The sequence below is a fragment of the Oryzias melastigma genome, linkage group LG10 (assembly GCF_002922805.2).
Source record: "Oryzias melastigma strain HK-1 linkage group LG10, ASM292280v2, whole genome shotgun sequence".
NCBI classification, from domain to species: Eukaryota; Metazoa; Chordata; class Actinopteri; order Beloniformes; family Adrianichthyidae; genus Oryzias; species Oryzias melastigma.
The window spans coordinates 9,346,401-9,357,378 of record NC_050521.1 but is presented as its reverse complement, the minus strand read 5'-3'; the positions used below and the strand labels follow the sequence as shown (position 1 = coordinate 9,357,378).

The following is a 10,978-nucleotide window of genomic DNA, read 5'->3' as shown; positions in this document are numbered from 1 at the left end:
TGAGCTTGGTTATTGTAGATCAGTCAAATGAATAGTATTGACAATCAAAATACAGATGCATTTCTTTATTGTAATATATTAATTCTATCCGGCCCTCCAGACCACTTTATTTTATTGTTATTAATGACCTGTTATGTTGCGCTCATTTCTAACTTGTATAATTTTGACTAATTATATTTTTATGGAGAGCAAAATATTGAAAGTCATTTAAGGTTTAAGTTGATTTATTCTGGACTAATATTCCTGCCTTTTTATTATTCATAAATATGTGAAAAGTTACAGTTTTAAAGTTTTAATAATTGGCATTCTGCTAGCTTTTTGGACTACTAAGATTTTACTAAGATTTTTTAGGCTATTTTGAAGTTGAGCTAATATTTCAGCTACATGCTGGCTGTTTTAGCTAACCTAAGTTTTTTTTTTTTTTACATTTAGCTAAAATTTTAACTAGCTTTCAACTTCGGCGTTTTCAGTTATTTGCTTCAGTAAGTTCAGCTTCAGTGTCATTAGCTATCAATTTCAAAAGCTTCAGCAGCCGAATTCAGCTTTCAGCATTCACAGCATTATTACAGGTAATGATATATATATCTAGTTCATAATTATGTTAAAAAGTTATGTTTTTAAAGTTTTAACTTTAGTTTTAGTGTGTTAAATGAATGTTTATCCTTTTCGGCCCGTGATTAAAAATGTGTTTTGGATTTTGGCCCCTTGTGTGATTGAGTTTGACACCCCTATAGTCTAGTGTACGTGGTGAAGAAAGGTTTAAAAATAGCTTTTCTGCATCTAGGTCAGTGAACGCCTCACTGTTGCTAAAGACCATAATCTACTGTTCCTTTTAAACTAGTTGACTCCAAATGTAAACCTGAATCTGCACAATAATTTCTGAAATGTTGTTTACCTGATTCCATTATCTTTGCACCTCTAATCTGATATATTCAATGTTTTGTTTTTTGTTGGCAATTCATATTTCTCACTTTGGATACTTTTTCATGTGAATATAATCTTACATATTTATCCTTTTACCTGCTCTACTGCTCTTCCTAGTGGCACCTGGTTAACCAACAACTGTTGCTGATGTTTATTTTAAAGTTCAGCGGATTTTCTTATTACATTCAAAGGGGGAAAAAATCACACCAGTTCATGATTTATCTTAGAGACTCTTTAATATTTTCTGCAGAGGATTTTTTTTAGAGAAAACTCGCCACCTGTTCTGAAAAAGATCCTGAATTTGATCATCCTCCCAAATGTAGACATGCCCAGCCCAAAAACTTCAAAAGAAGCGGAAACATGACCAACCTGGCAACCCTGCTCTAAACCGACCTGCCCCCTTTCTTAAAGAGACGGTCCTCTCTGACGTCATCATCAAAGCTTCCCAAGATACGCGCGTGCCTCTGACACAGAAGGAGGCTGCTCCAGTGGAGGTTTTTAGTGATTGTTGTTGGCTTTTTAAAACTCTGCTGCATGAGGGATTATGGCAACGGCGGGTCAGGTAAGAACTTCTGTGTATGTGTGTAACAATTGGTGACAGTCAGATGCACAAGCGGCTGACCGGATGTGCTCTCACAGGTGATCAGGTGTAAGGCGGCTGTTGCCTGGGAGCCCAGGAGGCCCCTCACTGTGGAGGAGGTGGATGTGGCCCCGCCAAAGGCTCACGAAGTCCGGGTTCAGGTGAAGCGTCCTTCTAAGGCTTCACGATGATATTGAGCAATACGTGCTTGAGTCATCGCGGTCCAGTCACGTTCTGTCATAAGGTTTTCCTCAGATGGTTCCTGTTTATCAGCCGGCTCTGTTTGCATTTTCACAGCTGGCCGGACTGTTAATCACCTCATGTTATCACAGTGTGTTGCTCCACTTCAACCACAAGTCTGCTGGTTTTTTCTATATTTGGTCACAGATTCTGGATTTCTGTAAACATGTAAAAGTTGTGTTTTGGAACAAATTCTTTTTAAATCTTTAGCACATGCATTCATACAGAAGGTTAACATTGGAGAACAGGAAACACGTCTAACTGCTAAATGCAGCTAAATGTTTCCATTTCTACACTTTTCTCATGGAGAGAAAATAGACTCACTCCGATTTGTGTTTGCGTAATTCCTCATTTGCAACTTGTATAATACATTAAGTAAAAAAAATAATACTAAATACAATTTACACATGCACAAATTAAAATTACAACACCTTGAAACTAATTACAAACACAAATCTTTTTAAAGGGATAAATGTTCCTAAAACGCTTGTTTAGACTTTTTTCATACTAATCATTGGGCATATCTGTTTGAGAAAGTGGGAAAATGTTACGTTTTACAGGATATTATTCACAATCTAAGTTCAACATGGCTGATAAGAAAACTCTGATGACCGAGCATTCTAGCAGTACTTGAATGCATCACTCACAGATGAATCACTGAGGTGAAATAAGTCTCACCACAGATTCGTAGTAACTGTAACAAGTGATTCGTTCTTAATTTTTTTAAGATTTACTTGTGTAATTAGCTTCAAGGTGTTGTCATTTTAATTTGTGCATTTGTAAATTTGATTTTTTACATTTGAAAATGTTTTAACTTATGCACAAAACGTATAATACGAGTTAAAAATCAAGAATTACGCACGCACAAATTGGAGTGAGTCTATTTTTTCTCTGTAATAAAAGTTTAAATGGAAACATTTAGCATCAAGAATACGCACACACAAATCCATCGTTACGCACAAATCAAGAATTACAGACGCATAAATTGGGTTGATACTCATTTCTCTCCATTTTTTAGAAGAAAAGTCAAATTAGCTGCACAGATGTCCCTGATGTTTGTTGTCCTCTGACCACAGATCAGTTTAGCCTGTGAGTCTTTGGTTCAGCGTTCGACCTGTGTGCTGAGTCCTCATCCTAAACTGCATGCTTGCACAGGTGGTGTCCTCAGGTGTGTGCCACACTGATGTGGAGTACCTGTACGAGGCTGAGAAAGGCATGAGCTTCAGACCCTTCCCTTTGGTTCTGGGCCACGAGTCGGCCGGCATCGTGGAGAGCGTTGGTCCAGAAGTCACCAAGTTCTGCCCGGGTAAGCTTCCCTCCCCCTGAAGAGAGGCTGCAGTCTTCTCTGTTTGACTGCTCCTCTGCTGTCCCTCAGGAGATCACGTCATTCCTCTTTTCCTGCCGTACTGCGGCGAGTGTGAGCGCTGTCGCAGCGTGAAGACCAATCTCTGCAGGAAGAACTGGTGAGTCCACGCTCGCTCACAGCAGGAAACATGTGACACATCAGCGTTTTTATCATTAAGAATACTTCCACACACTACTCCCACCAGACGTTATCAAGCCGAATGTTAAATTTATACAAGTAACATCATTAAGTATACAAGCTGATATGGAGAGAAATCAGTGTCACCCTGATTTATGCATGCGTAGTTCCTGATTTGTGCGTGCATATTCTTAATTTGTGCATAACTTTTTAAACTTTTTAAAATTAATTATTGGGCATATCTGTTTGAGAAAGTGGGAAAATGTCAAGTTTTACCAGATATTATTCACAATCTAAGTTCAAAGCGCCTGATAAGAAAACTCTGATGAACGAGCATTCTAGCAGTATTTAAACGCATCACTCATGGATGAATCAGTGAGACGTGGAACAAGTCTCACCACAGATTCATGCATAACTGAGGTTTTGTGTGTGCGTGAGGTGTTAATTTTTAATGATTTATTGTTGTAATTTTAATTTGTGCATGTATAAATTATATTTTGTATTTTTTTTATTATTTGTAATTTTTTACTCGTGCAAAAAATGTATTATACGAGTTACAAATCAAGAATTACACACGCACAAATCCTCATTTACGCACAAATTAAGAATTACACACGCATAAATCGGAGTGTCTTCTGAACTTTGATCTTTGGATCTTTTCTATTGAATTACATCAGGTGACTGAGTCAGTCGAGAAACTTGATTTTATTAGAAATAACTGTATTGTTTTCTCTGCCTTGATTTTCAGGTTGTTCATTTCAAGTTCTGTTCATTTTGAGTTTTCTAGAGATGGCAGCAGATTTTTATCCAGAATGTTCTGGACGGTTCTCCTTTAATTCTGCCCTCAATAATTCAGTATGAAGTCTGACAGTTCCCCTTGTTGATAAGCAGCCCAAACCATGATGCTTCCACCCCCAAGTTTACTGTTGGTATGGGGTTCTTGGGTTGGTGTTATTTCTTCTCCAAACAACATGATGTGTAGAATATCAGCCAAAAAGTTAAATTTGGCTTTCTTGTGACTAGACCAGGGGTTGGAAACCTTTAACAGTAAAAGATCCATTTGAGCACGTTTTCTACTGATCCAAACCTAGAAGGAGCCGCATCGTCTTAGTTTAGCCTTTAAGAAATTTGGGTTTGCATTCATGACCTTCTTTTTTTAATGATAAATATGAATTATGTCTATTTTTTTTTTTTTGGCACGAGCAAAAGCAAAAAATCTAAAAAGAACCTAGCATCTCTCAAAATGGGGTTTTTATTTTTGTGTTTTATATATGTTTGACAGAAGCTCAAATAAATTATTTTCAAAATAAAAGCTGCTCTATCCCAAACAGGATCATCTCAGTGCAGCTCTGGACAGCTAATAACCGATGTTGTGCAGCACAAGATAATATGTGATTTTATCTCATAAAAGATCAAACTTTTTACCAAAGTTTCTCTTCCATATAAAATCTGTTCATTCTGGAGGTAGAGTTGATCAAACTAGACGTCTTCAGGTCAACAGGATGTAAAAACCTACAGAGTTTATCATCTATGTGAACCTCAGACATCAATTTAAAATAAATTAAATAAGTGCTAATTAAGTAATCCTTACTTAAAAAAAAATGCAATTTTCTTTTTCTTTTATTTATTTATTTCAGTCTCACTCTGCTGGGTTTTGTTATTTTAGTTTGGATCTTGGTAGTCTTAGTTTTCAGGCTTTATTTGTTTTCTTTAAGTAGTTTTGGTTAGACAGACATTATCAGGAGCTGCTGACTCTGACGGTCGACATGGCTGGATCAGCAGTCTCCATGACTTATTCTATGTTTGTCCAAGGATCCACCATGAAGATAAAAGAGAACATGTGGATCTGGAGGTTGCTGACCCCTCGACTATACTATAGTCTTTAGTAATCTACCAGCTTCTCCAGACGTGAGGCTCAGCATGCATTTTGTTCAGCAGCTCTTTGCCTTTTACCCATCATGAGGTGTTTCCTGTCATCTTTCTGATTAGCATTTATAGATCATCATTCAGGACTAAAGCAGCTAAAGCCCAATAGTTCTGCTAGTGGGTGTGGTTTCCCTCTCAAAACTGACAGTTTCAGGTGATCTCCAGGATTTTCTTTGCCATTTTGCACCTTCTTATCTTTATGTGTTCAATATGTATTCTCTGTGTCTTTTCACTTTATTTATTATGACTTGAATGTCCTTGTATGAATTGAATATTAATGGTGATATTTTGTCAGTCGGCCAGTTCAGAATCCCCTTACTGATGAACATGCTGAGCTTTCAAATGCTGCTGTATGTTCAGTCTACTTCTTCCTGATGTCTGCTGTGTGTGGACCACAGGGCCAACACTCAGGCCGGTGTTCTGGCTGATGGCACCAGCCGGATATCTTTCAAAGGGAAGCAGATCTTTCAGTTCCTGGGCATCAGCTCTTTCTGTCAGTACACGGTGGTTCCTGAAACCTCTCTAGCTAAGATAAGACGGGATGCTCCGCTGGATAAGGTCTGCCTGCTCGGCTGTGGAGTCTCCACCGGTTATGGTGCTGCTGTCAAAACAGCAAAGGTAGGTGGACCTCACCCAGAATGACACTTGTGTGGATTATTGAGACATAAATATGAAGATGATAATCTACAGAGGAAACCGATTAGTTACACTTGCATATATCTAATTCCGGGGTGTCAAACTCAATCACACAAGGGGCCAAAATCCACAACACACCTAAAGTTGCAGGTCTAACAGGATAAACATTTATTGAACACTCTAAAACTACTTTTTAAAACCATAACTTTTTAACATAATTATGAACTAGATATATAGCATTACCTGTGATAATACTAGTGTGAATGCTGTAAACAGAATTTGACCACTGAAGATGCTGAAATTGATAGCTAAAAACACTGAAGCTGATAGTCAGCTTAGATCTTAGCTAAATGCCAAATTAGCCTAAAAAACGAAGCAAAAAAAAGTAGGTTAGCCAAAACAGCTAGCATGTAGCTGAAATATTGGCTAAACTACAAAATAGCCTAAAAAATGTTAAAAAAATACCAAAATATTCCAAAAAGCTAGCAGAATGCCCATTTTTAAAACTTTAAAACTGTAACTTTTTAACATAGTTATAAATAATAAAAAGTCAGGAATATTATTCCAGAATAAATTAAATAACTTAAATAACTTTAAATATTTTACTCTCTCTAAAAAATATATTTTGTCAAAATTATACAAGTTAGAAATGAGTACATGATAACATCAGGTCATTAATAACAATAAAATAAATGATCTGGAGGGCCGGATAGAATTACCCGGAGGGCCGGATCCGGCCCCCGGGCCTTGACTTTGAGACATCTCCTCAAGCCTTTCTTTCTTCGAATTTCCCATGAAAATAAACATCCAGTTTTTTTTTTTTTAAAGCTGGATACAAATACCATATATCTGCCTTTGGTAGGCCCAACCATCACTACAGTGGTTCACAACACAAATACACTCAACGTCTGCACAACATGCCTGACATGGTTGGAGGGTCTTAAAGGAGCCCCGCGTTTAAAGTAACAAACAGCTGTTTGAGCTAGAATCCATTGAAGACTGGACACAACTAGAAGATGTACGGTATTCTGCATCTAAAATGAAAGTTTTTTTTGCTGATCACTGCTAGCTCAGAGGAGAAATTGAGTGTTAGACTGGAGCAGACTCTTCCTGAAAGGGGCCGGCTCACAGTGTTACATCAGATCGGGAGGACCCGCTTGTTTCCATGGGTATGGGAGGGGCTGGTGCTCAGAGAGCAGGTTTTTGGAGGATTACTCAGAAATGTATGAACAGATCAAATTACCGCTTTGGGGTTCTTTATAGTGAGGTTTGAGCGGTATAATAAACTTAAAACAAAACTGTGACATCAAACAGATGATAGAAATTGAGGCGTTACCTGTGACGCCTAGAGAAGATTTTTAACGTACTGTAACTTTTCAACCGTTAGTTTGATAATTCTAGTAGATTCTGAAGGAGAATCTTCAGAATCTTCAAATCCAAAACATAAACACTGGAGCTCCGATGTTAAAGGGTTAACATGCACAGCTAACTTTAACTTCTTCAAGGACGTTTTTGTGGCAATCTGCTTTTTTTTCTCTCAAACAATGCTCTAGTGACATCACAAAAGGGGCGGGGTCTACTTGGATTTAAAAAAAACTCACCAGAAATGTCATCTGGAAGTCATGGAAAGACTGGGTGATGATATTTATAATGATATTCTTTGCAATGAGAATCATTGAATGGCAACACAGTTCCTCTTCAAGCTTTTGGGGCACATGTCAAAGTCGAGGCCCGAGGGCCAGATCCGGCCCTCTGGGTAATTCTATCCGGCCCTCCAGATCATTTTATTTTATTGTTATTAACGGCCCGATGTTATCTTGTGCTCATTTCTAACTTGTATAATTTTGACAAAATATATTTTTATAGAGAGTAAAATATTAAAAGTTATTTAAGGTTTAAGTTGATTTATTCTGGAATAATATTCCTGCATTTTTATTATTCAGAATTATGTTAAAAAGTTACAGTTTTAAAGTTTTCAAAATTGTTATTCTGATAGCTTTTTGGACAATTTTGGCTAATTTAGTCTTTTTTTGCTTTTTAGGCTATGTTGAAGTTTAATCTTTCAGCTACACTCTAGCTGTTTTGGCTGATTTTGGCTTTGTTTCCGTTTTTTTAGGCTATTTTCAAGTTTAGCTATTTTTTTCAGCTACATGCTAGCTGTTTTGGCCAACCTAAGTTTTTTTTTTTTTTAAAGTTTTTAAGGAGAATTTGGCATTTGGCTAATATTTTAGAGACTATCAGCTTCAGCGTTTTTATCTTTTAACTTCAGTGATTTTAGCTATCAACACTATCATCTTCAACGGCTAATTTCAGCTTACAGCATTCAAGCATTATCTCAGGTAATACTATACATCTAGTTCATAATTATGTTATGGTTTAAAGTTTTAAAATGTAGTTTTAGGGTGTTCAATAAATGTTTATCCTGTTGGTCCTAAGGTGTGTTTTGGATTTTGACCCTTGTTCGATTGAGTTTGACACTCCTGCTTTAGGCTGTAGCAGCTTTATCAGTGTTGATGTGAAGAGACTGAAGTGACCCAGATGCATCAGAGTGAGCGGCGTGTGTTCTTCCAGGTGGAGGAAGGCTCCACCTGTGCCGTGTTCGGGCTCGGAGCTGTCGGACTCGCCGCCGTCATGGGCTGCAAGGCCGCCAAGGCCAAGAGGATCATTGGCGTGGACATCAACCCGGACAAGTTTGAGAAAGCCAGACTGTTTGGAGCCACTGACTGCATCAACCCTACGGATCACAGGAAGCCTCTCCATGAAGTGCTGGCAGAGATGACGTGTGGAGGGGTGGACTACGCCCTGGAGTGTGTTGGAAGCCCCACAGTCATGGTGGGGGGCTTTACATCTTCTGCTGTCAGTGTGCAGTGAGGTTTTGGATGCATGAGGACCTTGTGGCGGTGTTCTCAGAGCGAGGCGCTGGAGTCCACCACAGAGGACGGAGGGACCTGCGTCATCGCCGGATGGACAGAGACGGAGAAGATGGACGTCCAGGTTCTGAAGATCCTCATGGGGCGCACTTTGAAGGGAACCTACTTTGGAGGTGTTTTGAGGCTCGATCTTTCAGATAACTTTGATCTACATGTTAGCAGGTGATCAGAGTTAACTCAGTTCTCCTCTCTGAAGGCTGGAAGAGTGTAGTGGAAGTGCCGCAGCTGGTGGACGAGTACATGAACCAGAACCTGAAGCTGGACGAGTTCATAACCCACAACCTTCCTCTGGATCAGATCAACGTGGCCTTTGACCTTCTGAGAAACGGAAAGAGGTAAGACTCTGTAACCTCTGCTATGTAACCATGCTATGAGGTATATATCACTAGAGATGACACGCAGGCTTTTGACTATTGTCCAACATACGTGAAGAGCGACGCCATATTGGAATGGTATAAAAATAATAAGACATGGTTTAACAGAACCAGTAAAATGACCATAAAATTATTCATTTTTTTCCGATTTTAAAAAGGGAAAAATTCTGATAATCAGAAAATTAATTCCCAGCTCATGGTGATAATGTTTTTTACAAAGTGGAACAAATGAACGACATTTTAAACTTTTTTATAAATAAATAGCTTATTATATAGGGAAAACAATGCATACCTGATGCATGGTTGACTGAGATTTATGCAGTTAGACTCCTCTGTGCGTGTTTGTAAACGGACCGATGGGTCGCTGACATCGCTGTAGACTGCTAGCACCAGTTGTATGAGCAGGTCCCCGCCCTGAACAGTGTGACATGGTTGGAGCAGACACTGCATCCCAGTCACGCCGGTCCCAATGGTCCCACGACCTCGGAGCGGAGAGGTCTGGACGGCACCCGCTTTAAAGCACGTAGCAGCCAGGACTTATCATCGAACAGGAGCCGGTCGTGACGCAACGCCGCAGGGTAATTTTACCAGATGGGGGGCGGCACCTCTGGGCTGGCCATTCTACAAGTGGATCCCGCACAGCCTCAATCGGAAGGAATCAGGCACCGGCGCGACAGCGGGCAGGCGGTATTCTGTTCACCACATTACTCGGTCCGCCTGCTGCACAGGGATTCAGCGCTGGACTCTTCTCTCTTTGCAGACATCTATACCATTCCAATATGGAGAACAACTTTACGTACACAACAAGCTAGCATGTCATCTCTAGTCACACATATATCAATGTAAACAGAGTTAAGGTTGGCATTGGTGGTAAAATAAGACATTGAGTCAACAGAAAACACGTCTAAAGCTGAATGTTCTGCTAAAGTGAAACATCCATCCACTTTAGAGCCACAGGGTTGCTGGAGCCTATCCCAGCTATTGCTGGGCAGAGAGAGGTACACTCTGGACTAAACTAGAACATAAACTAGCCTCTTTACTAGAACTGTCTCTGTGACTTTAACACGCTCTCTTTATGGTTTCTTCTGTACTGTGTCCTCACATGGTTTAAAGAGGCTTCTATTGAAATATATGATAATAATGATTATTTTTACTAAAATGAGCTCATTATTCATCCATTGTTCTTTCAGCATTCGGACGGTCATCGGTCTGCAGGACCCTCAGGAGGAGAAACTATGAAGGTTTCCTTCTTACTTGAATGAAAAAGGAGAACAGAAACCCTCTGCTTGTTCTCCACTAGGGGGCACCCTCGTTTTGTGGACGTCCCTAATCTCTGTGCTGTAAAAAAGTCCTCTTTACTGATAAAGAATTTTATATGCTAACAAATCTGAGTCTTAATTCAAGTTCATTTTTTTGTTTAAATTTTAAACTTGTCATTCAGAGCGAAGCAGCATCCACACTGGATCTGAGCTGATCCGGTTCTGGACTGATTCTGCTGAAGCTGAGCTGAAAGACAGCAGACTATACTATAGGCTGATGAACGAAGACAGAAGCCAAAGATTATTTTGTTAAAGCTGAACCGTGGCAGCAGAAGGGCAGCTCCCAGTCTGAAGGAAACCCTGCTGAACATTTGTTCATTTACACAGAGAAGATTCATTTCCAGGTTTGTGTGAAGCTGAACGTCTTCATCTGCTGCAGACGATGAACCGTTTTTGTTTAGTTTGTCCTTCACTTCTGTGGCTGCAGAAGAAACACGGTAAAAGCAGTTCATATAATTTAATAAAATATATTTTTTTTAGGGAGTAAAATATTGAAAGTTATTCAAGTTTTAAGTTGATTTATTCTGGAATAATATTCCTTCCTTTTTATTATTCATAATTATGGT

General features: G+C 39.2%; 1 protein-coding gene across 1 annotated transcript; it reads left to right on the top strand.

Annotated features, from left to right (window-relative positions):
• Positions 1-1,261: 1,261 nt before the first annotated feature.
• Positions 1,262-10,479, top strand: LOC112141459 (alcohol dehydrogenase class-3). Its single transcript, XM_024264589.2, has 9 exons — positions 1,262-1,486; positions 1,564-1,665; positions 2,900-3,050; positions 3,120-3,207; positions 5,552-5,771; positions 8,361-8,621; positions 8,700-8,832; positions 8,916-9,054; positions 10,284-10,479. The coding sequence occupies exons 1-9, from the start codon at positions 1,469-1,471 to the stop codon at positions 10,330-10,332; spliced, it is 1,161 nt and encodes a 386-aa protein (XP_024120357.1). The 5' UTR covers positions 1,262-1,468; the 3' UTR covers positions 10,333-10,479.
• The last annotated feature ends 499 nt before the right edge of the window (positions 10,480-10,978 follow it).